This window comes from Melospiza georgiana, chromosome 6 (assembly GCF_028018845.1).
Source record: "Melospiza georgiana isolate bMelGeo1 chromosome 6, bMelGeo1.pri, whole genome shotgun sequence".
Classification (NCBI taxonomy): Eukaryota; Metazoa; Chordata; class Aves; order Passeriformes; family Passerellidae; genus Melospiza; species Melospiza georgiana.
This window is the reverse complement of record NC_080435.1, coordinates 37,356,274-37,384,150: the sequence shown is the minus strand read 5'-3', so window position 1 is coordinate 37,384,150 and position 27,877 is coordinate 37,356,274. Positions and strand designations below refer to the sequence as shown.

The following is a 27,877-nucleotide window of genomic DNA, read 5'->3' as shown; positions in this document are numbered from 1 at the left end:
ATGTTACAAATTAATTGAATTATATTCTGGAGTTTAAGGTTGTTTTTAGTGTAAGAATAAGACACCATCTCACAGGCATACCTCACAGGTAGCAGTTGGAGCAGCAAAGGCAATGTAGAAGACTGCCCCTGCTCAAAATCCACCTTCAACAACTTCCAAAGCAAGAACTATGATGAGATGGGGGAGATCCTTATTCATTGGTCTGTGAGACTGATAAGGCTCACTTCAAAAACAATATCTGATGTTTTAGGGATTGTTTTTTTTCACATTCACCTATATCTTAACTTGGACTACATAGTACCCAAGATTTTCTGTTTATGAGGGGACTTCTTTTGTTTGTGTCAGTTTTTGTCTCTTTCATGGTGTTAACTTCACAGCACATTTTGTTGAAGGGTCATATAGTAAATAAAAGGGATTTGTAGCCTGAATATTTTAGAACTTGGTGGGTATACATCATTGAATAAGACAAGAAATTTTAAAGACTAATTAATGTTATTTCTCTGTGGCTAAAACTGTTATCTATCAGAATAGCTTTAAGAGACGTTGAGTGTATTTAAGGTATTTGTCTAAATATCAGTTAAAGAATTTTTAAACCTTTCCCACAATATCTTTACACAATGAGGAACTGTTTGTTGACATGAAACAGATGTGGCTATTGGTGCAAAGTAACTGTAACTACAACAATAGGTTATTTCAGAAAGTCTAGTATTTTTTCACAATTTTGTTCTTGCACAAATAACTGTAAGAAATTTTAAAAATAATAGAATATAATGAAGGAATAATAATCACTGTTAAACTAATTTACTATTACATTCAATTTTTTGTTTATTAACAATGAAAAATTTAAAATGATTCTTTCATTGCACAACGTACAGTTCCTTGTAAAATATTCAAAATGGCTTACTCAACATCAGATTGGTAAAATTTCTTTGTATAACCTCTCTATTTGTTCCCTTGGAACCTAAAAGTGGAACTTCTATTGCATTTCATCACTGAATTCACTTTTAACTAGCACATTTTTAAAAGGTCTTATGTATATCATACAGAGATTTCATTACTGCTTCTCTTATTTTGCAGGCATGGGCACTGCACTCTCTGTCACTGATAGTAGATCTGGCTGGGCCCCTGTATCATGTGCATGTGGAACCTACCTTATCTCTTGTTCTCATGTTGTTGCTGAGTGTGCCCCCAGCGTACGCTGAAGTCCATCAAAGCCTTGGGCGCTGTTTGAATGCTCTCATTACCACTCTGGGCCCTGAGCTGCAAGGTATACAGCACACAAATATGTCAGCTTCCTTTGCTCTAGCAGCCAAACTGCTAAACATTGAATGCGTGTGGTTGCAAATCTAACAAATAAGCAGATCTAAGTTTCTTTGCATAGTTGTGAGAAAGTATTTCATAGGCCATGACTTCATGTAATCAAGATGACATGACTCTAGTTTTCCAAAAATAGTTGACATAATTTCCTTTGTTTGAACTGGTTCTCTGAGCCTTGCCTTGGGCTGAAATTTCTGACATGAATTTTACATTTTATATTTTATATTTCTTACATTCTTACATCTGTTAATTCTAGCGTGAGAACAGGTGTTTGTATTTCAAGAGTTAGGAGCCCTATCATGTTTATTAAAAAGAAATATACATTTTAAAAACAAGAAAAAAATAAGCTTTATTCTCAATATAGGCAGCAGTACAGCAGTGTCAGCCTTAAGAACTTCTTGCCTTTTGGGCTGTGCAGTGATGCAAGATAATCCTGACTGCCTTGTTCAAGCTCAAGCCATCTCTTGCCTTCAGCAGCTTCACATGTTTGCTCCTCGACATGTCAACTTGTCTAACCTTGTAAGCTGCCTCTGTGTGAGTATCTATTTACTAGTTTATATCCATGTATTTTAAAATTTGTTCATATTTTTCACAAACACTTAAAAAATGCAGCTGTTTCTTTAAGCAGTGAAACTGATCATTGTGTAGGCATGTGTAGGCATGAGGTGTTTCATGTTCTCCTGCAGGCAAGTATTCTATATATCTTCATTTTTTTCCCTCAGTTTCTCTTCCCCTTTACAAGATGAGCACATTCTATAGAAATCTTGGCCTTCTGAACTGCTTGCAAATACATTCTGCTGTTCTTATTAAGGCCAGTTGTCTGCCAGGATATACTTTTCATTAAAACTCTTTGCTGGACATGTACCAGCTGGTTTATGTTGGCCAGTTTTTCCCCTGTGCTGCTTTTTATGCCTTGCTTGAAGGATTGAGTTTAAAATGTGTGTACTAATTACTGTGAGTTGTTTTGTTTAGTTTTGTTTTTTTTCTTGATGCTGAAAAATTGTAGATTTCTGTGTTTTGTAATTTCTGTAACATTAATGGTTCAGTGTACTGACATCTTGGCAGTCAGTATAAAAATTTCTAACACACAAGTTATAGTCAAATCAGGTCTTTGGAAGAAATAAAACTTTTTCAGCCCTATTTGACAAGAGGCGGGGAGTTGGGTGGGGTTTTTTTTTTTGTTTTATTTTCACTCAGTATCTCTCTGTCTTTGAATAGTTGCTCTTCTGAAGTACTTAGTTCTGTTAAAAAAAAAAAATTCTGGTAGCTATTAGCCTTGGTGGATTTGGGGGGCTAGCTGGGGGACGGGGAGGGTTGGTTGGAGGTTTTTGAGGGGTTTGTTTTGTTTTGTTTTTTTAAAATAGGATTTTGTCTCACTGTCAGAAACAAAAGTCCGCAGACAATAAAGTGCGACTGGATTTTGTTTTAATCTCATCTATTTCAACACATTTCTTATTCACATCTCCCATTGGGTAGCACTTGTGTATCAATGCTAAACACATAGATTTAGATTTTCATGTTTAGTCTAAACATATAGGTTTAGATTTCTTACGTTTTCTTTATTTAGTTTGACTAGAAACATGATTGTGGGAGCTAGGAAAAGCTGAGGAAGGTTTTTCTGCCCCACGCTGTGATATACATGAATATGCTAGTTGCAGAAGAGCTGGAACTAATCTGAAGTGTTGTTTTAACATACACTAACAATTATTTAATGGTTTTTGGGTAAAACATAGTTTTTCTTACATTGACAAAATCACAACAAACCATGTCAGACAGTCTCTTGCTTGGAGGGTGTGATAGCTTTTGGGAACATTTTTAAGTCCATGTGCAGTCTGCTTCAATCTCTCTGTTATTATCAAATACCTACTAATATAGAGGATATCATTACAAAGTTACCTTGTCTACATAATATTACTGATTTTTATTGTTCTTACAAGTTGTCTCAAGGTACTTCATACAGTGGTTTAAGAATTTCATAATACTAAATTAGTCAATTAAGAAGCAGGGGTCATGGCTCAAGTTTGTGTGTTCATGCATCTGAGTGTGTTCCCCTCTATCCCAGAAGTGACTGTAGGCTTCCTGGAGAGGAGCCCACCAAAGCAGCAGCCTCACATGGGTGATCTTCTCTTCATGAACTGCTGCTGGCATTGACAATTCAGTAATGTCAGTGTGTCTCTGAAGAGTGTCATAAACAAGGCTTTTTGATTGTGTGCTTTGCAGGTCTGTGAGAAGATAATTGCACAAGACGAATTCTGCATTTGTAAAACTCAACATTTATTCATGTAGTTTCCACCCACTAAATCACCATCTCATTAGGGAAGCAGAATAAGTTAGTGGATCTGAAATCTGCACCTCATTGTGCTGTTTACTTGCAAGGTGACCCTCAGCTAGTTATTCTTCATGAGTTAAAATGTCTGCAATTTGGAGAACAAGGTGTGATGGTCCTCCTTTGTGTTGCATTTTGAAGTCTTAAGGGAAAGTAGCATGCAAAAGCTAGGCCCTAGACCATGTGGATATTCACCGTTGCGTTCTTTATTTAGGGAAGAAAAACAGGAGAGGCAGTCAGATGAGTGATATTTCCCCCTCCATCTGTAGAAACATGAATCTTCACTTATAAAATCTTGAAATCTAATATGCAAAAATTTTTTAAACTTGTTTTAGTAGCATTTGAACCAACACCCCTCTCCATCCTCTTTGCCCAAGGATTCTGTTAAATGTCTGTGCTTTTGAACTTGCCTTTTGACAGTCCTCACTCTCCTGCCATCCCCCCTCACTTCCTCTTCACCTTGTCTTTTACCTCCCTCCACTCTCTTATAACCCCCCGTGTCCTCCCTCTTAATTTCTTTTTTACATCATTAGGCATGCTAAAACAATTTCTTGTGCAGGCAGCAGCAAGCTGCCTCCTCCACCTGTCAAGCCCCTACAGCATGAGATGGCTCAGCTCTCCAGTGTATTTAAACAGTTCAGGTTGTAACTATGCTAGCACTAGTAAAACATGACTTAGGCAATGGACACACTGCTTCGCTGGTTCATATTTTGTGGGGGTTTTGTTTTGTTTTGTGTATATTGTGTACATGTGCTTGTCATTATCTAGCTTCCATTCTTCAGCTTCTGAGAGTGTTCCCTGTTTGTCAGTTGGATCTTTCATGGGGCTTCTAACAATAATGCATACTTGTCCTGCTCTTTGAATTCTTTGCTCCAGCAGAAGAGAGATTTACAGAGGTATTCTATACAGAATACAGCAGAATATGCTTTTAATAATGTCTAAAATTAGCTCTGAAACTAACTTAGGTGAGCACAGACTTCTAAAGAGCTTATCTGTGTAAGCTTACGGTGTAGTATTCCTCAACACAGTGAATGCCAGTTTTCAGCTCTAAGATATTAACCATAAGATCAATATTGAAACACAATAACTATACAATGTTAATAACTATGCTGTGCTGTTGTCTTGGTATTGTTTAAGTATTAATTTTAGTGGCAGCTGGGTTGGAATTTACGTGTGTTCAGCATGAAAAATAAGAGAAATTAACGAAGCAGATTAGGCTTTTGGTATGTTTGAGATAAGATTCTGAATTTTATTATATGCTGAGCTTACATGTTACAGTCTCCATGTGTGGTTGATATCACTGTGATATCTATTTTTGGTTTTGTCATGACTGGTTGTCGTTTGTTTTTTGTGCAGGAAATCTTGTTGGATAATTCTGTGTTGGTAGGTCCCTGTGCCTTGTTAATCCTAAACCTTTGCAGTTTGCAGTGGTGTTTTTATTTCATCTTTTATCTTTCTTTTTAACCATTTAAATGTAATTTCTTTTAGCATGTCAAGTGATATTTTATTGTCATCCTAACCAGAGCCTTCCTAACTTTCTGCAGATGGCAGGAATACATTTCATTTAATGTACTTAATAAGGGATATTTTTGGTTTTAATGTGTTAAGTACAGAAATTGAACTGTTTTTACACTTAAGTTTTAATGTGATGCTTGCATTTTGTGTCTGTCATTTAGTCCTGTCTCCTGCTTAGAATGTGGGAGAATGAGAGAGATGAAAAATGTGCATCTTGCGTTATTTTGGTCGCCTCAGTCGGGCCCTCTGTTTTTTCCCTGTTAAAATGAGCATGGAATTTATGCATGTCCAACTCGAAGTAGAATGTATAGCTTGCTTGTGTAAACGTTGCATTAAAAGTCTCACTTGTTTCTGAAGTTGCAATTAAAGTACCTTGGAGACATATCTGTAGAGTCAGGTTCCTTTCCTAGTAGAAGAATTATGCAGAGAGTGTATCTTTTTGTGTATAATGTAATTCTGAGCATTGCAGATTCATTTGCATGCATAGAAATTCTGAAGATGAAGCTTAGTTTTGTTAATCTAACAAAGCTAAAATTCTGTATTGCTTATTCTTTTTGTCCTTAAGTTGCTTTCTTTAAGCATATGTTAACTAATATATATTAGTCATTTTGACTAACATATATTGGCTTATTGCTGACAAATGAGCAGCACAGCCTAATGCAAGGTTTTCCTGCAGCAGACACTCAGCTGTGTTTTAAGGATGGTAACAGCTAAGGGTGCACAACTGCTTAGTTGTAGGGAACATTTTTTTATGATAACCTAAGCTTCATTTAGAAGAAGATACATAAATATTGGTGTAGCCATCTTGCCTGACCACAGAGCTAGTTTATCATGTCTTTAGGATTCCCTTCAGGATTGTCTTAAAATTGAAAGAAGCAAATAAAAATGAGAAAGCTCCACTCTAACAAAAAGCTCTTGACACTGTGTCTTGGGGGTTTTTTTAAGTGTTTCTCCTTGTTCCAGTAATAGTGAATCTATTATCATGTATTTTCCAGTAAAATGTCCCACACACTGGCCTGTTGGTGTTAAAATATGACGGTGCTATGAACCTCTTTGCTAGAGACTGCTCAGGAGAGCTGACCTGTCTCAGTGTCATACATTCACCAGTAATTCTCACCTTTTCTCCCAACTTCTCTAAAACATAATTTAATGTAAACTGAGTATATAATTTTTTTTCCAATGAAACTGCAGCAGTGTTCTCTTTGCCTTTATAAACTTCCTTTCATGCATGGAGTTCTGTTTTACTAAGGCCTGATTGACTCTCTCACCTTTGGTTTCACTGACATTTCTCTAGTTACATCTGATAATGACTTGTTCTGAATTTTCAAGCCCACAGTATGCATATACCCACTAATCAGAGTTAGTTACCATGATTCACCTGGCATTGAAGTTATTGGCAGTTTTTGTACAATATTGGTTGAGAGGTGGATTCAGCATCAAACCAATATTGTAAGTTGCCTTTGTAGAGAAAATGCTAAAAGTTTTGTAAAATTGATTACAGGACTTGCAAAAATTTTCATTTGGGGGTTAAAAAAAAAAAGCTGACCAAAAAGAGCATCAATTACATGTTTACTGACTTAACAGATTTGCTATAGCTGCAAGTGTTCAGAAAATACCAGCCTTACTGAAGTATTGCCACAGAGGTTTGTTAGCCATCTTACTGTATCTTCTTGCATGTTTCAGATGAATCTCTGTAGCTCATACTTGTTGCTGAGACGTGCAGTGGTAGCTTGCTTACGTCAGCTTGTGCAGAGAGAAGCTGCTGAAGTGTCAGAATATGCTGTTGCACTAGTGAAAGAGAGCAAAGAAGATTTTACTCCAGGTAATGTATTGAAATTTTGAGATCAAAAAGCTTGGCATATGGATAGTGAATTTTAAACACACTTTGCTAAGAGAGTGAAAATTTTGCAATACTCTTGAAATCTTAAACTCAAAACATTTTCTACCTCAGTTGTCTGTATAGTAAAAAATTATTATGAAATGAGGAAATGCAAGGGGAGTTGCAGGGAAATACATGCTCATCTAGCCAGCAGCTGTTGTATTAACTTTTTGCTAAAAGGCCTGGGAGTGATCACTAGTTCATCCTCCTGTGCCTTTCTGTGAGTGAGTGGTGTTAAAAATTTATTTCACTTCAGCTTTCAATTCAAGCTCATTTGGAAATTTTCAGAATAAATAGAATATAGCCATCTTTTAAAACTGCTGATATTTAAAATTTGTAATATTGGTCATATTAATTTAACAAATTATTTCATTATGTTTGGTTTTGTGTTTTTTTTGGAGAACAGTTTTAACTTCCATTTCAAGTTAAAACATTGTTTTAGAATTGCCTTATAAAGTAAGGTAAGTGATTTTTTTTTCAGGATCTAGATGCTTACGGGATGGTAATGCTCTGAAATTTAGAGTAGGATTCTTATTTCTTGATGGGGTAACTTTCTTCCTGTTGTTACTATCTTTCTGTAAAAGCTCAACATCTGTTTTGTATTCATAAGTTAGCTGAAGTGTTAAAGTGAAAAATAAAATGATTTTAAAAATATTTCAGGGCTAGTAATTACTTTTTCACAAGATACTCTGTGTGCAACCTTTAGTGGGGTTTCTGTTGTCATTAATCCAGTTTTCTGATACACAGTACTCAACTCACAGCCTTTGTTCTTAGCAGATGTGAACATCAGAGAAATAGGCCTGGAGGGGGCATTGCTGGGCTTGCTGGACAAAGAATTGGACCCAAGATTGTGCCAAGATATCAAAGAGACCCTGACTCATATGCTTACTTCAATGGCAGTTGAGAAGCTCTCCTTTTGGCTGAAGCTTTGTAAAGATGTTCTTGCTGCCTCTGCTGGTAAGTCTTAATACACTGTAGCTGAGAACACAATCAAAATAAGGCCTGCAACAGTACACTGTGCCACTGAGGGAAAGCATTAAAGTTTCTTGAATGTTTGCCATTTTTGAAATGTATAATTGTCATTCATATTGCAAGATTGGATCTTTTAACTTAGTTCCTTCAGAGGAATATGCCTTTCTCTCTTCTGATTGCCCTCTCCCCATTGAACAAGTTCTTCTAAACATCTTAGGATGTCTTGCTTGTTGATTTAATTATTGCTCTTAGTTCATTTCCATAGCAGAAATGGAAATATAGCAATGGTTTGAGCTTGTGAGTCCTGTGCAATTACCTCCAAGAAAAGTATTCTGACCAGTTCTTCTATTAGTGGTAGAACTAATGGAGGCCTGTTACATCATAATGGAACTCTTGAGCACACAAAATCAATTACTGTGCTGAATATTAGTGGGGGTGAAGGAAATTCTTTAAACCTGCAGTGCAGGAGGAAAACTTCTTGCATTTAGATTTTTTTTTTATTTGGAACAGTACTAATGCTTCTAATACATCACAATAATTTTAAAAGTTTTTTTTTTCTTTTGCTTCTTTCACTGCAGTTCTTTATTTATTTTTGTGGTATTAATCTTGTGTTTCAGCAAGTAATATCAACTAAATGTTGACAGTTTCATTATATTTGAATTCTAGCATTTACTTTAAGGGAGTCACCATGAATTTGAGTTTAGAGATAGACTTCGAAGAGATTTCTTTTAGTAGGTTTCAGTTATAGTAAGAAAGAATATTATGTTTGTTTTTTTCCCTTCTGTGTCCAAAATACAGATTTCAATACAGTAGCATCAATAGATACCACTCAAGAAGAGGAAACTGCCAAAGGGGATGATGTATCTGTATTAACATCTGACAGTGATGACAGGTTCCATCCTTTCCGAAATCCACGATGGTCCACCAGAGTTTTTGCTGCAGAGTGTGTTTGTAAAATTATAAGCCAGTGTGAAAATGCAGGCAGTGCACATTTTGATATAACTTTGGCTCAGGAAAGGAAACAACGTGATTCAAGAGGTATGTGTTAAGCACTGGAAGAATTTCATAGAGTGCAAAGTATGCTTAAAATAAGTATTAGCTCTTTGCATCTTAGTGAAATTAATAATAAATTTGTTGTTTGTAATCAATAAAGCCTCTAATTACTCTGATTGTAATCCTGTATTCTTTAAGGAGTAGAGAAATTTTTATTTGCTAAAAGAATGGCATCTTACTACAGCATTTACACTCAGTTTCCTGGTTATAGTACCATGGTGTATGTGTAGGAAGGCTTTGTTTCTGCATAAACACTGGCAGTCACAAGTGATAGCTGGCACCAGCCTACAACATCACAGTTTGGTGTCTGGGAGTATGACTTAAAAAAATGCCACTTTTTTTCTTTCCATGATTTGCATAATCACCAGTAGAAATACAGGGCCATTTTTCAGTACCACTCTGTGTTTATCTGGAGGTGTTTTCCTCAACACTTTTTTAGAAGGTCTCATTCATGAAGATATTTATACTTTCTTCTAAGTACTTTTTTCCTACATTTAAATGGAAAGCAGACTTGATCAGCTAACATAAGGTAGCCAAGTAAAATTGATCTATGTGTAAGCTGCCTGAAGTGAATCCTTGCTACATATTAAGGTAAAATGTAAAATATGCACTTTGAAAACAGTTGGGAACAGTCTTATAAAGCACATTATGTCTAAATTTAAATCTAATAAAACTATTTTCTTTTTTAAATTTCTGTTTTCAGATGACTTTTTGGTACTGCATTTAGCTGACTTGGTCCGTATGGCTTTTATGGCTGCCACAGATCACAGTGATCAACTTCGTCTTTCTGGGCTTCAAGTGTTGCAAATTATTGTTCGGAAATTTGCAGCTGTTCCAGAACCAGAGTTTCCAGGTCATGTAATCCTGGAGCAGTATCAAGCCAATGTAAGCACCATTGATAATAACTTTCAAAAGTTTAGAGTCAATTACTAAAAGAAATTTGCATTTACAGTGTGTAGGTACAGAGCTGGATTTCAGTTAAAGTATTGTTACTTTGTTTGGACTTCATTAGAAATCGTCTTTTCAGTTGGTGTATAATTTTTTAGCTTCAAAGTTTTTCAAGTTTCATTCTTCCCTCTTGAACACAACAAAAACCAAAATAGATCATTGGTGGGATTTTTTTGGAAAGCATTGGTTTCAAGAGTGTGAAAGTATTGCAAGAAGTATTAGGAATAACTGTAATTTTAAACTCTGCTTAGAAATAAGTAGCCTTTGCACAGCAGCTATTACATTTGGAGATCTTGGCCAATAAACAAGAGAAGTGTGGATTGTACTCTGTTTCTGTTAAGTCTTGGTTTAGATTTAGAGAAAAGATGTCCTAGTCATTTAGCATTCCATACCACACTTCTGTTAAATATGACAGACAACTGTGTTAAGCCTCATATAGCTTCAATTTCTAGCAGGAACTGAATAGGTCAGATCACTTTCTCTCATAGAATTGGAGAGACATTAAAGACATCCTGACCTACTTTGATCTTGCTTTTGCCATTATAATTCTATTTTTTGGCACTCCTTTGTGGGAAGGAAGTTCCTTGGTCTAGTCTAAAGCTGTCAAGGGAAAATAATAAACCATCTGTCCTTGCTGTCCAAAACCATCATGCAGGTCACAAGTAAAGCTAATAATTTTCCTTTTAAGCTTCTGTACCTTTAATGTGTTTCTGCTAATACTGTGCACAGATCTCATTAGCTGTTTAAGACATAAGTTTAAGGGATGTCAAACTGTTAATCAAGTCTACATTGTCAGATTTTTTTTCCTAAAAACATCATAATAATCCAGAAAAAGATGGATATAAATCTTCTGGACTTAAGTAATGACTTCCTAACATCTAGTTCTCAAGTTCCATAAATGAAGTCTCAACTTTAGAGGCTCTTAAGAAATTGTCATTAATTGCCATTAAAAACAAATCCTTTCACTTCTTTCACAAACATTTATTGTAGTACTTGCTCTTTGGGATGCAAGTGTAGTATATCAAACTTAAATATGAATTTTCAGATACATGCTAAAGCAGCTAGGGAATCTTTTATTAGACTTTAATGAAATGGTTTTCAACAGTGAGAGTGGATAAAACGTCTGCAGCCCAGTAACTTTGTGTTTATGCATTCTTTATTAGGTAAATGGGGTTTGTGCTCTCCCCACACTTTTTCACTTTCCAAAGTTGACCAGCTTCAGTTAGCTGTTTTCTTAAATCTGTATTTTTTCTGAGTAAGGAAATGTCACTAGCTAAGTGTCTTGCAAAGTCTTTCATGGTTCAGAATGTTGCTTTTTTTTTGGTGGGCTCCTCATCAAGTCAGGCATTCAGGAAGGAAGACATTACTGTTTCTGTTTTAGACTGCACAAGAAAATAAGAGTCAGCAATGAAGACTCCCTCAAAGAGAACAATGTCTTCAGTGTAGGCAAAACAATAAAAATATGACTGAAACTGTTTCTCTGCTCTTTAACCTCACTGAAACAATCTGTGAAAAAAGGACAAAGGAGCTATACTTTATAAAGGAAAATTGTAACAAAGTCTGATTATGAAAAGTAAGTATTTAGTCAATCGTTCACTATGTATTAAATGTTGTATAACTTCTGTTTAGGTTGGAGCAGCACTTAGGCCTGCCTTTGCTCCTGAAACTCCTCCTGATGTCACAGCAAAAGCTTGTCAGGCAAGTGTTGAAAGTCAGAAGTCTCTTAGGTAATAGACCCTCTGAATTTATTTATTTTTGATGGATAAGCAACACAAGAAAAAGGAAATAAATCCTCTAACTTTAAATCCTCCATTCACAAAAAATAATGTCACTTATGTTACCTCTATATTGTGACAACTCAAAGATTATTGTCACTTTAAAGTCTTTTGAGAAACTTAGTTGCAGTTGATATTTTTGCCATTTTTTGTAACACCCTACTAATGTTTTGGTTTTCAGTGGTAAAGTATACTAAACTGGGATGTCATTCAACATTTGTTATTGTCTGAGAGTAACTCTGTCTTGGTAGAAATTAAATCTGGCTTTCATAATTTTACAGATGGAAAAAAGAGTATGCAGTGGTGTTTTTTGCTTGTTCCTCATTGTTTCTGTTTCACAACACTAGGTGTGCAGTGCCTGGATAGCAAGTGGTGTAGTCAGTGATCTTAATGACCTCCGAAGGGTTCACCAGCTGCTCGTGTCCTCTTTGCTCAAAGTGCAGGCTGGAAAAGAAGCACAAAATGAACAATATAATGAAAGCACCTCTACTATGGAGGTACTGGCTGTCCTTAAGGCTTGGGCAGAGGTTAGTATAACAGCTCTGCAATGTTAGTCTTATATTGGGTAGGTGAGTCAGACAGAATTTTCAGGAATTTCTAACATGCTTCTTTATATAGAAGGTGCTGATGCTTTGCTGTGCTACCTCTGAAAGTACATGAACTTTGTAAACTTGACAAATACACTGCTCATTAAACAGGTTTTGTTGTAATATAATAAGAATAATGTATCATACTTAAAAATACAAATTCCTTAATATATTTGAATAGTTCAATATTGATTTGAAATTGTATGTTAGAAATGGTTGATGATATGTACGGTGATGGTCCACTCAATGTGCTGTTTTAAATAGGTATAACTTTTCTCACTGCCTATTGATATTTCATATCTTGGAAATATATATTTTAAATTAATATTGTCAGCTCAATACTACTTTAGTTAAAATAAAGCCAGCTCATGTGAAGGCTTGTTTTGATATGTGTAAATGCAAGCTTAAATATTTAACAGTCAAAAATGTGAACCATGCACACCACTTCCAAAAGATGGGTGTTAGAATGTGGTGATAATGGCCTTGGATGCTGATGGTTGATAACCAGCTAAAGATGAGCATGTTATGAACGTGGATGATATTTCAGTGTACAACCAGGAAGATACTTTGGAGGAGAAAGTAGGCATTAGGTAGTTTTTATGTAAACATCTGCAAAAAAATATACCAATGTTTCATGTGCATATTTGAGAACAAATATTGACAAAATAGCAAAGCCCTTGGAGACAAGCTAGCAGGTGGGAATAAAAATCTTGAAAATGTGCTTTCATTGAGAGATTTAAATAGATTGGTCTATTTAATCTTTTCAGGAAAAGATAAAGTACCATGATAAATTTGAAATCATTACATGAAGAAAAGGTTTTTAATAGCATGTAACAACCTTTCACTGGTCAGAAGCCAGGACAAAATTCAGACTAGATGTGAGACTCAGCTGTCAGAAGTGAAGATCTGTAGATTGTTCTAGCCTATTATTAAGATCACTAGAATTCTTCAAAGGAAACTCTGTAGTTTCCTATAAACTTTTGTGAGCTGTAATTTGCAAATATTTCACTTAAGCCCTAGGCAGTTCCTTCTCCCTTAGAATCTTACCTATTTCTTTTTTACAGAAATTGGCGGAATTCCCCCATCCTATTGCTGCAGGGAGGTGTGAGACAAGGGCTTGGTGTGTGTTTAGTTGCTTCTCTGGGGCAACCCACTACAACTGGCAAACATTAAAAAGATGCAGAAATCATAATTGCAGGGAACTAGTATTCAACAAAGCTGACTTGAGATTCATTGAATCTAAATGTGTCCTTTATAATTGAGAAGAGCTTCCCTCCAGGGGCATTTTGGAGACACTACAGAGGGTTGTTTGTCTGAAACTTTTTTCAATTCTATCTTTCTGATAACCAGAGAGGTATCTAGGAAAATTACACTGAAATTAATCTATAAATGGTAATACCCAAAGTTTGCCAAGTATGCAAAATTGTACTCTTCATTCTGTACTGCTAACATGAAGCAACACATAATTTCGAGAAGTGCCATGTAGCATTTCGGTTTCAAAAAGATTTAGGAAGGGTTTAACTGTTGTTTCTGAATAATTATTATAGGTATATTATTTGATAGTTCTTCAGTTCTGTAGCTGTAACAGGGTTTGATGGTTGGAAGCAAAAACTGGACAAATAATGTATTACTTTTTAAGAGCAGGGTACTTAATTGCAGGTAGGAATTTTAGTAGTTTTCCCCTTTTGGGAGATTCTTGCATCATAAGTAGCTGGGGAAAGGATTCAGAACATTTAGAGGAAAAGGGCTTATTCACCCATGCTTACTGGACTTGAAGCAGAAATAGATTCTAGGAAATCTCATGCCTGTTCAACAGGCAGTCATGCTAGTGATCGCAGTAGTTTTCCAAGTATTAATATTTGTAACTCTCTATCCAAATATATCAACAGGTTTACATAGTTGCAATTGAAAAGCAGAAAAATCAATGTGATACACACAAGCACAGTTTAAAAATTGTAAACTCATCTGAAGAAAGCTACAGAGATGTAACATTTTCGGCCAGTGGTCTTCTGGACTTGGTACAGGCTGATCTTGGAACACTGAGCAAGCTCTGGCTTGCTGCACTTCAGGATTTTGCTCTCTTAACTTTGCCTCCAGAATATGCATCACAACTACCTGCTGAAGGTAAAAAGGCAAATTAGTTACGTTTTTCTAAGTCCCTTGTAAGCAAACTGACTTGTGTTAAGATCATAGTAAGATTAAATGGTGTGGAGAATAAGCCTACTTATTTAAAGATCAGGACTGTTTTTGAGAACAGAGGTTTCATGGATGTGAAGAGTGATATTCTTATTTGGTGGCTATTTTTATGTGGGAAAGAAGAATTAGGTAATCTATTGAATTCTGTCCAAATAAATGTAAATGAAGTGCCCTCATCGGCCTGAATTTTAATACCAAACATTAAAAAATAGTCATACATAGAACACAATCCCATTTTAAGAATGAGAAAATACAGTAGTTGAAAATAAAATACACCTTTAAAACTAATTTCTTTTCTTGTAGGTGGTACATTTTATACAGCAGAGACAATTGAAAATGCCAGACCTCATTACTACAGCTCCTGGGCACTGATACTTTATGCTACAGCTTTATGGCTCACTAGCACAGGTTTCATTGTTGTTGATCCAGATGAAGGAGTTACAAATCTCTCCAGACCTGTTACCCCAACTACCATGTGTCAAGATTCTTCTACCAGACCCTTGGTGAAATCTCCTGAGGATGTGAATACCGACAGATTTCATCTTATCTTGGGTTAGTGAGTGAGTGCATAGTCTGCCTAGATGCTGTAACTCAAAATGTAGATAATGTTAGCAAATAAATTTTTAATTATTCAAATTTAACTGTATCATTCAGTATTGCATCTTTTGGAAAAACATGCAGTCAGAAATATTTTAAGTCCTAGTGAGAAAATTGTAAGGCATTTCCCCAAATGTGGTACAAAAAACACTGAGCTAAACGAACCTTAAACAAATGCTTATTGCTCTGCTCATAAATGTGCAAGTTCAAGGGTGGATTTTACAGTGTTTGTACCAGTACAGTTACAGAGTGTATGGATTGCTTTCACTGAAGGACAGTTTTACATCACACAATAGTTTATAGGTATAGGAAGGGACTTGTGGAGATCATTGTGTCCACCTCCTGCTCAAGCAGAGGGACATAAAGCCAACTGCTGTCCAGACAGCTTTTGAATATCTGTGTGGATAGAGAATGAACCTCTCTGGGCATCCTGTGCCAGTGCTCAGTCACCCACACAGTAAAGAAATGTTTCCTTACATTCATATAAAGGTGTCAATCCTCCACTACTGCAGGAGCTAATCAGGTAGTTGAATTCAGTTCCAGTTCTCTAAGTTTACACAATTAGGCATTTCTGGTTATATTTTGTTCTTGGCCTCTCTTTTGTATCTTTTTTTTTTTTGTAATCCCTTTTTGGAATGAGTTTGTGTGACTTTGTTACATATGTCTGCCTTTGAATCCCAGTCCTTCTGCAGAGAATCAGGTCTCCTTTGAACTCCATTGCTCTCTCAGTTAGAAGTGGGACCTCTGGTACAAAAGCTGCTTCCTCTACTGCTTAGTACATCAAATTTCCTGTATTTGACCATGGCCATATGGCTTGTTTATTCTGCTTTTGAATAAAGTAGCATTTTAATTTTCATTCCCTACCAAGAAACTGAAAATTTAAAACTGCTTTTCTGTTGCACAGCTGTTATTTAGTGGACATAGTGATGACACAAGTCATCACACATTTTGGAATTACAGCTGTACAGCTGGGATGAGAATATAGATTGCAGTTTATATGAAGGTTATCTCCAGTATTTTGAGGAGTTATGAATTGTTCTGTTGGTTCATTAGACCTCGTGTTTTATTCGCAAATTGCTGGGGTTTTATTTATGTTAGTAGCCAATTATCATTAGGCCTCATACTGTCTAGAAGGTGAAGTTTCTGTCATGGTTTTGATGGATATAGAGGTCTTGCCCCAAGATATTAGCAATAGGAGATGACTTCATTTAAAATGCTACTTCTATAGTTGCTCGGCTTTCTGTGAGGTTACTTAGTAGTGGAAAAAATTAGTTCTTAAAATTTCAAGTACACATTGGGGGTATTTTTCTGATGCTTACAGGAATTAGTGTGGAGTTCCTGTGCTCTCCTGGATCAGATGCAGCAATGGAGAACATTATTGCCTGCTTACATGCCCTGCAGGCACTCTTCGATGTTCCGTGGCCAAGGTCCAAAATAGGTGGTGATCAGGTAATGCATAATGACCAAATGCCCCTCAGAATTAAGGCATAGTTTTAGTCTGAACAGTGCCTTTACAGTCTCTTGTACTTCCAGGAATCTTCAACATATAAGTAGTAGGTAAGTTATATGCTTCACCCAAATCCAAAGCTCTAGAGGGAGGAGATAAAAAAGAATACAATGTGGAACCTGTAAGGTGAGGGGCAGAGAATTTGAGGACGTTTCATCAGGAAGGAGTAAGTAGATAAATAGGATGAAAGCCAGGTAAAGACAAAATTCCAGAAAAGAGAGTTCTCTTACTCTCTCTCTATCAAGGCATAGTTGAATTAATTCTGTTGTAAAAATCAAAGTCAGTAAAAGAAGACTGGACAAAAGCAGTGATACTAAAAGAAGAAAAAAGGCAAAACCAAAAAAAAAACCCACACACCACAACAGTGATCCTAAAAAGAAGTAGTAAACTGAAATTTCTTTTTTTTTTTCCCTTTAAATTAAGGTTTATACCATCCTGTATGCCATGCAATTGCCTGACCCAGTGAAAGTGGTCGAGCCTGTGGACGTGGCTAAGTTCTGCTGATTGTTGATGCTCTGTCCAAGGAAATGCATAAAGTGTAGGAGAGGTGCAATGCAGTGTCCCCACCTTCAAGAGTTAAGAAGCCAGAAGATAAAGATTGCTTTGGCTTTTTAGTTGTTTTAAGTCCCCTATATCTTAAATAACTGTGATAGCTATTTTGTTGGGAGAATTGATAGGGACTGCTGTTACTGGGAGCTAGGAGCTGGATGGTGAAGAAAATGCCAACTCCTGTGATTGTGTCAATTACATTGTGTTCCTTAGTGAAATAAATCAGAGTAATACTGTTGGCTTTAACAAGTATTAACAAGTTCCAAAAACTCCTGCATTAAAATTAAAATGTGTTAGATGTTTTTCTTGCTGTAGGAGTTGGGTGTAGAGCTGCTGAATGTTTTGCATCGACTGATACTGACCAGAGAGTCACCTGATATTCAGCTTGCTGCCCTTGAAGTAGTTCGCTTGATTCTCTTTGCAGCACAAGAACATGTGAAGGAAAAGCGGAGAAGTGCAGAAGGTACAGTACTGTGTGAGATGTTTGAATAGCTGTGATCAGGGCTAAAGCAATTCTTTCTTGGAAATCTGGTTTCTGAGATGTGTCTTAATTGAAGTCTTTCACAATTGGATTCTAATTCTAGTTTACTTAAGACAGTCCAGGTTCCTAAAATAAGAAATTCAGGTGGTATAATAGCAGGTGGTTTAGGTGTTGAACAGAGGGCAGAAAGTGAGGAGAAAAACTGCAGAAACTGGAGCTGGTCAGGGAGGGAGGAGTTCCAGTGCAAAGCTGGGGTCAGCTAAAACTGAGCGATGGACAGACTTGGCACACACAGCTGTTACAAGCCAGGTTCCAATAGTTATTCTGGTTGTAACTTCCTCACATTCATTGTCTAAAAGGAAAAAACTGGGAGTAGACTCAAAGTGCTTGTATCAGGTGATATCACATTGGCTTGGTGCCTCAGGATTTTGTATGTCAAAGTCTATTGTGCAGCCTTTTGTCTTTTGGCAATCACTGCATAGTTTGCTTATTCAGAAGGATGGGTGTTTGCTAGTAGGATTTTGAATACATACCCATGCACATATATATGTGTCAAGATTATAGTTTGGTACTGAAACAGTCTTAAGAAGTAAACTTTTTGAAAACAAGTCACAGCCTGCAGACTTCTGCCATATTTCTTGTTTTTCTTTCAGTTGATGATGGTGCTGCAGAAAAGGAAACATTACCAGAATTTGGAGAGGGCAAAGACACAGGGGGACTGGTGCCTGGGAAATCATTGGTCTTCGCAACACTGGAGCTGTGTGTTTGTATTCTTGTCAGACAGCTTCCCCAGCTCAACCCTAAATTGACTTGTAGCCCTGCAGTTCCACCTGGAAAACATCTGTTGCTGTCAGAAGATGGAAGTAGACTTGTAGCAGCAGCATTAGTTATTCTCTCTGATGTTCCTGCAATCTGCTCTCCTGAAGGTATGCTATTTCATCACAACAAAAGATAAATGAAAGACTATTAGGCCCTTCTGTCCCTTTGTTATTACCCGATTTTCTTAGCTGGCTACGTCTGGCAGCAAGTTTTGTTGATTTGCTTGTGACAGCTTCCTTTTCTTATTATTTTTTGACTGTCAAATTGCAAAACAAGTTACAAAACTGAAGCAATTAAATTAGTAGTTTCTCATTTTCTCCCACCCTATAGCAGTGCAATTAATAGATTCATTTTCTACAGGGAAGTGTACAACAGCTACATGATTATATTCTACTTGAGTTGTCTTTTCTAGAATTTATAATGCAGACATAAATAAAATTTAAAAGAGAGATGTGTGATGTTAGCTTTCCATCCTTTGAACATTAACAAACGGCTGCAAGCAGTTATGGTCGAATTCTCAGATTAGTTGACTTTTCCCATGATTCATTTTGGAGTCACTCCCAACTTCAGGATGGTTCCCCACCACCAAGCTTCAATATCATATTCATACATATATATATGTATATATATGTATATATTTATATATATGTATACATATGTATATATGTATATATATGTGTATATATATATGTATATGTATATATAAAAATAAACTTTCAGTACTGTTACAGCCACACATACAAACCATTTCTGCCCTACTCCTCTGTTGTTCCCACCTTAAGTATTGTTGTTACTCCTTACACAAATCTCAGGCATATACCACCCCTGAAAATTTCTTCTTTTTTAAAAAAAATTGTTCTCTGTTAAATGACTCTTCTATGGAGAATATGATGCTCCAAATGGAATAAATGGAGTATAGCCCTTGCAGTCTTGTAATGTGATGATATGCATTTCTCATTTCCATCTGCAGCCCGTTATTTATCAGTTTAAAGTGAAAGGAAATAAACATAGCATCACCTAGATCTGAGGACAACTATCTTGTATGAAAAATAATCTGGGATTTTTTCTCACTGTAGTTACTTTTGTCTTTGGCTGTCCATGTTATTGCACAAACACCTTGTAGGATCAGACCACAGGGAACGTTTACAGTAGAGAGGTTAAGCATTTTGTTCAGGTAAATAAAAAGAGGACCTTAGGCTTGCTTATATAGTCAGTTGAATGAAGAAGCAGCTCCAAAAGTTGGCTCACATAATCAAAGAGATGAGAATTCCTCTGTGGAATTGCATAATTTTTCCCCTTTAGTAGGTAACTGAAGTTACAGTCCTGTGGCTGCCATGTCTCTTACTTCAGGCACCTGTTCATGATACGTTTGCATAAAAAAATTTGCAAGTAAATAATGTTCATGACCTACATTTCCTACTGAATTCCAGCAGTAAATTTTCAAAGACTGGCTGTTCAAAAATAGATGTCCTCAGCTTCAGAAAATACTTATGCATAGCCAGAGACTCTCACTATTCAACAGGTCTCTCATGAATATTAGTATATTAGAATCTTAGAAACATAAGCATTTTGCTATTTAGGAAATGAGATAAGCATATTAAGCCATATGCTTAAATCTGTCCTTTGCTGAGTCATAATTTAGGACAGGAGCAACACATAAGTATGCAGATTTCTAGGTTACTTCCAATATATGCAGAATTGTATATTACTATTAGATTGAAAGACTTAAAAATAAGTGAAACTGCTATGCCAAATTATTCCTGTGAATTTTAAAACATTTTTTATGGTCTCTTATTATGACTAGTCAACTATCAGATTCTCAGACAAGAAAATCTCTTTATTAGCCTATGGAACAATCTGCCTCTCTACTCAGGTCTTCTCTTTTCCAGTATGTTTTTTTGGGGGGGCTTCTATTCAAATTCTAGGGGGTTTTATACATATATTTATTCTGGAGTCCTTATTACTCTTAATAAATTCTTGACTTCAGTGATTTCCTGGAGCAATGGCATCCTTAGCTAACCACATATCATGTGATAGAAGTGTTTCCTGTTGCCAGTTTTGAAATTACCCCCTGTTAATTTCCTTCACTGTATTGTCTTCACATGCAAAATATACTTAAATGCTTGTACTTTGTTTTCTACTCTTCTTTCTATATTGTAGTATATACAAAGAATTTACCATGTACCAGTATGTATACTAGTGTATACTGTATACTCTGCTATACTTTGTATACCTTCATGTCTTCTCTTCCCTGAGAACCACCTCCTCTGTGGTTCTGTTCTTACTTTTCTCTGAATATGACATAATTCCACACTTCATATAATAAAACCATCAAGGAAAAGATATACAATGCTTATTTTAAAGGAGAAGAGGTTTAAGTTCACTTAAGCAGTCTGACTCCCTGTTTGCCATAGGAGTCCACATGGTATTTCAAATCTTTTCTTCAAATTACCAGTGCCTCTATTCACAGATATGCTTAAAAATTATAAATTATACATTAAAATGAGAATCCAAGAAAACTGCCTCAATTTTTTAAATGTAAAAAGTACCTGCATTTTTTTAAATTTCTGTGAAATTAATTTGCATTGTTTTCCAGGAAGTGTTTCAGTTCTTCCTACTATTTTGTACCTAATTATTGGGGTACTTAAAGAAACAGCTGTGAAATTGCGAGATGGCCAATTACCTCTGACAGTTGCTGCATCTCTACAAGCTCTGAAAGGACTCTTGTCTTCTCCAATGGCTCGAGCAGAGAAGAGTCAGAATGCTTGGACTGATCTTCTACGTAGTGCTTTGGTCACAGTGCTTGACTGTTGGGATCAAGGTAGGCACAGATACTGGGTTTATGAGTTAAAAATGAGATATGTTTGTGTGAAATGTTGTTTTGTTTTATTTAAATCAAATTCATGCATATCTAAAAAGAGACTTCTTAGTCACAAGAGAATTAGCTGGTTACTAAGCACTGTTGACACTATAGTGCTGTCTTGTCCCTGCAGTCCATATGAGAAGTCATCATCTATAAAAGTATAAATGTGGGTGTCATGATTTAAGCCCAGCTGGAAATTGGGCACCACGCAGCCACTCACTGAACCCCGACTCCCTCTTCCCCCCACCTTAGTGGAGTGGGGAGAAGAATCACACAGTAAAACTTGTATGTTGAGGTAAGAACAGTGTAATAATTGACACTAAGGAAAAGAAAGTAATAATGGTAAATGATAATAATAATGATAACAAAAAGAGAAAAACAAGTGATGTACTGTTTAGTTGCTTACCACCCTCTGACCAATGCCAGACCCCCGCTTCCTGAACCCAGATCATCTGGCCTTCCAAGTAACTGCCTCCAGTTTATTTACTGGGCATGATGTTGTATGGTGTGGAATACCCCTTTGGTCAGTTCAAGACACCCATCTGAGCTATGCTCCCTCCCAGTTTCATTTGCTTATCTTCTCACTGGCACAGCATGAGACTATGGGAAAAGTCCTTGACTTAGGATAAACACAGCTTAGCAAAAACCAAAACATCAGTGTATTATCAACACCATTGTCATTCTGAATCCAAACCACAGCACTGCAACAGCTGCTGAGAAGAAATTAGCTGTACCCCAGCTGAAACCAGGACAGTGGGTTTGCAGGCTTACTCCTGTGTTATTTGGTGCCACAGTGTAATTCCATGGATGACGGCATAAACAGGAGCTATGGCTTCAGTGTACAGCAGAGCATAAAAGACAGCTGTTCACTGAGTGCAGGTTCTCCACTAAGAGCTAGTGTCTCAAGTGAAGCAAAGGTTATTAAAACAGTAGTGCAAAAAAAGAATTTTTTGTCTTGAATCAGTTTGCTGTGTGCTGCTGCTTCAACTTCCCGAGTTCATAGTATTTTCATTGTTCCTTTTGTTTAATCTCTTACATTGTAATTTGTTGTTGGAACTTCTCTTTACAAAATTGTTTAAAACTTACAGCAAAAGAATATATATTCTAAATGCAAATTTTATGTTCTCAAATAGATTGCACTTTAATATCTCATACCAGCTCTTCAAAGATATTTATTGTACTTTATGCAAAGAAACAATGGAATAGAACTATGCTATAATTTCTAAATATGCATATGATCACCCCTGAATTCCCATTTTGTCCTTATCTTTTGTTGCAGTAAAAGTCCACCCCACTGTATCAGAGGATTTTGTATATTTGAAAACTAAAGAAACATAGACATTTATATTTCTATTCCACCTCTTTGTGCCACTTAAACTCGTAGAATTTTTAATGCAAATCTAACAATTTTCTTACTTTGTTGGTAGTAGATGGCCTTCTCCAAGAACTCGATGAAATAAGCCTTCTCACTGCTATTACAGTATTTGTTATGTCCACCAGCCCAGAAGTTACTACTGTAGAGTGCCTTCAGAAGCGTTGTATTGAGAAGTTTAAAACAACACTTGACTCAAAAGATCCTCTTGTAAGTACTAGTGAAGTTAATGGAACATCACTACCACACTAAATGAATATTAGCTCATTTTAGTTGTTCCTCTGTGTTAATAGAAATTAATTCTCTCCTGACTATATCTGTTGTATTTTAAAATAAAGTTTGAACAAGTGAGCAAGAAAAGAACATGTCCAGCAGCGCATTTAATTATTGTTCTGTATGCAATTCTGTATTCCTGTTCTTTTACTGTATCAGACTCAGTGCTTTATACGTTGCTAAGTACACAATACAGTTGTGTGGTGTTGCAGGCACCTGTCAAATTTTATTCATTTTATCTTCAGCACACAGAAAGTGTCTTTTGCACAGGAAATCCCTCAGCTGTGAGTCTTTGGGAGCTGGAGCAAGTACCACTACAAAACTGGTACTGTCCATAAACATCAGCTCCTGGCCGCTGCTGGATGCAGCTTACTGAACTAGATTCATGTTTTGTTCTGACCTAGCATAAATATTTTCATGTAGTGGCATTAGATTATAGTGCCACAATTCATGTATTACTATCCTTCACCAAAAGAAATGTATCAGTGAAAAAAAGTATTTATACAAATGGCTTTTTTTTCACTTTCAAAGTTCGGCTCTGAAAATAACATCCATCAGATCTTGTATTTGTTAGAATTCTGTGTAAGCTGCTTTTCTTGCATCTCCACTATATCTATTTGTGTAGTAATAGAAAATTAAAGTTTCATTTACTTGAGAAATAACTGTAAGACAATACTTTTTTAAGTATCAGTACATTCCCAGTATTGTAAACTTTAGTTTTCACTGTTAGGAAACTGAAAATGCCAAATATGACTGCAAGGAAATATTAGCATGCATTTGCAAATTTCATCCAAGTGTTTAGGCATCAGAGCCATTTGGAAATTATGTAGGAACTCGGCAGTTTCAGTCCTATTGACTTCCAAAGAGATGCAAGCCCCTGCATCATTTAAGGCATTTTAAAATTGTACCTACAGTTTGAAAGAGATATTGCTTTTATTTTAAGTACCACTTTTTTGGTATTGCACTTTTGCTAAGAAGAGAGTATTTTCAAAATAATACTAGTCTTCAAACAGAAATAGTATTTTTTCCTTACCTCAAAAATGTCAGAAGATATAAAATTTGATGGAAAGAAACAGAATGCATGATCTGGTTTCTATTAACAATTGATTACAAGTTATAATAGTCCTGTAAAGTATTATACATCAGCAGCCTACAACCTGATGAATTTTAAAGTTGTGAAGCACATTTTTCTCTCTCCCAAAAATTTTATCTGACAAGCTGTTAGATTTAGAACACCCAGAGATGTATTTTGAACTATAATGCTTTTTAACTGCAAGTTTCATTTTCCCTTTAGGTACAGTGTAAATGCTACCAGCTGCTGCACTCCATCTTTCAGCATCCAAACAAAACTGTGTCATACCCTTATATCCATTCTTTAGCGCCATCCATTGTGGGGAAACTGCAGGAAACAGAAAAAGCAAAACCTGAAAATGCTGCTGAACTTCAAGTCATTCAGGAAGGAATAAAGGTGGTTACAGCTCTGACTGCTGCTGCTGAGGAACAGCACCGTAAGTTTCTTCCATTTCTTGGACCCAAAGCATTAAAAAGGCTCAAAGTTGCCATAAATAACAAACTAAAACCAAAATGACCACTAGGAATTCAGTCCTGAACACTAATTGCCAGGAAAATTGCTCACAGGAATGTTGGGTTTTTTACCCTACAGTTCAGCTAACATTTGCAGCTTTACAGTTTGAATTACATGTTAACTTAGAGAAATACTTCCAGTTAGAATTTGACACTATTTTTGAAAATTGTGTATTTAAGTTCTGTTTTCCATGTTTATAGGTGCTCACTTGGTGGCCTGCTTTCTTCCCATCCTCATTTCCTTTCTTTTGGATGAAAATGCGCTGGTTTCTGCTACAATCTCGGCAAAAAATCTACATGAGTTTGCTTTGCAAACTCTGATGCAGATTGGTCCACAATATTCATCAGTTTTTAAAAAACTAATGGCCTCCTCTCCAACTATGAAAGCCAGGCTTGAGTCAGCTATTAAAGGCAATCAAGAAAGCATCAAAGTGAAGACTACTAAACATGCAAAAAATCCTGGGAAAAGTTCAAGCATTCAGCTGAAGACCAATTTTCTTTAAAGCCCCATATTGTCATTTTATGCACTTTGATGTCAACAGCAAAAAATTCCCTTTTAATTTCTAATCAAAGGATTGTTGTGAGTTGGTATCATGTATTTCAGTTTGTGCTGAAGTATTACAGAAAGTTTTTAAGAGAAAGCAAAATTCTAGGTAAAATTCTCTTAGTGAAAGACTTCTTAAATATCTCTAAACACTATGAGTAAATGAGAGGTCATCAAATCTGTATTTTTTTATTATTTTGGACTAAAATATCAGAAATGCACATGCCTATGTTAAAAAAAATATAGCGTACTTTACCATAGATATATTTAAGAGCATCCCACACTTAGCCATTAAGTAAAGTTTTTTTAAAAATTAATATTTGTCAAAAATTAGTTACTGTAATTGGGTTTTGGATTTAACAGGGACATAAATTTACTTACAAGTTGCAATCTATGCTAATTACTAATTTAACACACTGCATCATTCATTAAACAGATTAAATATCCTTGTAAGCCTTATAACAGTTTATGTTGATCTCAGAAAATTCAACTCAGTAAAGTTAATATGGATAGCTTTAATCCTAATAACATCTTGAGCTGGCCAAGATGTAGCAAATGCTGTGCAATGCAGCTGTACAGCCCCTCGCTGGGGACTGTGGCTCTGTCCAGAGTGGGAGTGCCATGCATGTGTGAGGATTGACAGGCTTGGTGCCTTGCTGCTTGACTCAGTCTCACTTTTCAGGATGTGTGCTTTGGTAAGTTTGTTAGGGGAGCCAGGCAATAGCTTACATATCCTGTCCAGGACTGGACAGCAATCTTAACATACTGTGCCTCAATTCAGACCTCTGCTCTAAGTGGATGGATGTTCCTGATCTTTGAATGATCACTGATGTGTACCTGTAACCTGATTTCTGTATCTCTGGAGTGAGAGATGGAAGTATTTGAAGCCACCTTGTCTTGTGTCTTTAAATAGAGTGCAACAAGCTCATAATAAGAAGTATGTAATTAACATTTTTAGCAAGGAACATATTTTAATATAGAAAAATAACTATCAAAACTGCAATGGCTACGAAGTATTTTCTAAGTACAATGTATTGACTTCTTTCTTAATACAGTATTACCTAAACCAAACACTGTCAAACTGAGGATACTATTTCCTTCTTGAATCTAATTGCTTTAAAAGGAAGAAGAAAAAACTATTTACAGAACTGAGAAACACACTGTGACTCAGGAAGAGTGTGATGTACTGTATTTTACTAGAAGTTTTGTATGTAAATATAATTGTAAATTGTACAGAATTAACAATTTGACCAAAGTTCTAACAATTCTTTTTTCTAATTTACATAAATAAAGCTAATTTTCTTCACTTAAAATTTGTCTTAGTTATTTTATCCAATAGCAGAGGAACTCAAAAGACTTGTGTATCAGAAAAAATTGTTGTATTCTGCCTCAAGGAAACAAATAATGAATATTTGGGTTGGTTGCATCAAGGTCTGGGACTTGACATTGCAGGTCTTACTCTGTTGTGAATAGCACAATGAGTAAATAAGTAGGACCAGGGAGATTTTTTTATGTGTAAATCTCTGTTTTGTGCCAAATGCTGAAATGTGAAAACTGTGAGAAGATGGATGAGATGCCTTCCATCTTTCCATGCAGAACCACAAGTCCTGTGTTCCACCTCTTCATTGAAGTCAAATCTGTAGTTGCTAGCTGTTAAAAGGGACTTGTGTTAGATTTGGCAGTTATTCATCTTTATCTCATTCTTATTTTTTATCATGTTGCTTTACCCTTCCAAGTTTACTGGTGGGTTTTTTTTCTTTTGATTTGTTTCCCAAGGCTGCTTCTGGAAAATCATAGATTCTTAGGAAACTTAACAACATTTAGATTGAAGTCAAGTCATGTTTGTTATCAAAATGGCCAAATATTTTGCTAAGGAAGTTAGTTGTTACTAAAGGTATTTGTGGCTCCTTTTTTGTTTTCTGTCATGTATAGCAATGTACAAACATTTTTTTAATGTTGAGAAGACAATCTGTTGAAAACCTACTTTCCTCAAAAACTTTTAAGAAGCATACTCAAATTGTAAGAGCACCAAGGAAAGCTGTTAAAAACCAAAAATTAAATTTAGTGCAGCTTAGTCCTAGATTTCTTAGAATGGCTTGTTGCAGTAACTCAAAACCGAGCCATTGAGAAGTGCCAATGTGATTTGACATTTCTTGATCAAGTCTTGTGGCCACATGTGGAAAACTACCAGTTTCAACATACCTTTGTATTGCAGAAGCAGAAATTATTCCAATAAAAACAACTGCTGTTAATTCTTAATCTCAGTTGTAAATTAGGATAAATGGGTGAGTTTTATTTATCCAGATAATTTATTTATTCACATTGTAAAAATACCTGTGCCCTGAGTTCTGCTTTCTTACATACGCATAAAACAATGAGTTGGATCACATGAATGGTACTACTCATTTAAAATTTTCTAAAAGAATCTTACAGATATTACCTTGTTTCAATTGTAAAAAGATTTTGACCTTTAGATATCAGGTGTCTTTGATGCAGTCTTACAAGGAACTTGCATAATTCTCTTTTTTCTGAAGAAATAAGTAGGACCACAGAGCAGTTTTGGTTTTAATTCCATTCTCCTTTTTAGGCATTGCTTGACATGCAAGCTCTCATGTTTAGCCAAGCAAAAAGAGCCAAACATATATTTAGCCATAAACCAGAGCCCCACTTTCAGCATTCATCCTTCCTGTGTCCCTTGTCTCCTTTCTCATTGTTTTTTG

The 27,877-nt window shown here is 35.9% G+C and overlaps 1 protein-coding gene across 4 annotated transcripts in view; it reads left to right on the top strand.

Annotated features, from left to right (window-relative positions):
- HEATR5A (HEAT repeat containing 5A) overlaps positions 1-26,470 on the top strand; it is a 64,178-nt gene extending 37,708 nt beyond the window's left edge. For 2 of the 4 annotated variants that reach the window (XM_058026401.1, XM_058026405.1), the window contains 18 exons: positions 1,078-1,267; positions 1,682-1,851; positions 5,000-5,026; positions 6,842-6,980; positions 7,815-7,994; positions 8,808-9,047; positions 9,766-9,947; positions 11,640-11,708; positions 12,133-12,312; positions 14,262-14,496; positions 14,872-15,120; positions 16,487-16,614; positions 17,537-17,684; positions 18,356-18,628; positions 21,118-21,342; positions 22,812-22,966; positions 24,324-24,537; positions 24,815-26,470. In XM_058026401.1, the coding sequence (XP_057882384.1) occupies positions 1,078-1,267; positions 1,682-1,851; positions 5,000-5,026; positions 6,842-6,980; positions 7,815-7,994; positions 8,808-9,047; positions 9,766-9,947; positions 11,640-11,708; positions 12,133-12,312; positions 14,262-14,496; positions 14,872-15,120; positions 16,487-16,614; positions 17,537-17,684; positions 18,356-18,628; positions 21,118-21,342; positions 22,812-22,966; positions 24,324-24,537; positions 24,815-25,116 (3,306 nt within the window). In that variant the 3' untranslated portion in view covers positions 25,117-26,470. The remainder of the gene's footprint in view (positions 1-1,077; positions 1,268-1,681; positions 1,852-4,999; positions 5,027-6,841; positions 6,981-7,814; positions 7,995-8,807; positions 9,048-9,765; positions 9,948-11,639; positions 11,709-12,132; positions 12,313-14,261; positions 14,497-14,871; positions 15,121-16,486; positions 16,615-17,536; positions 17,685-18,355; positions 18,629-21,117; positions 21,343-22,811; positions 22,967-24,323; positions 24,538-24,814) is intronic. The other 2 variants (XM_058026402.1, XM_058026404.1) reach the window with 2 other exon arrangements.
- The last annotated feature ends 1,407 nt before the right edge of the window (positions 26,471-27,877 follow it).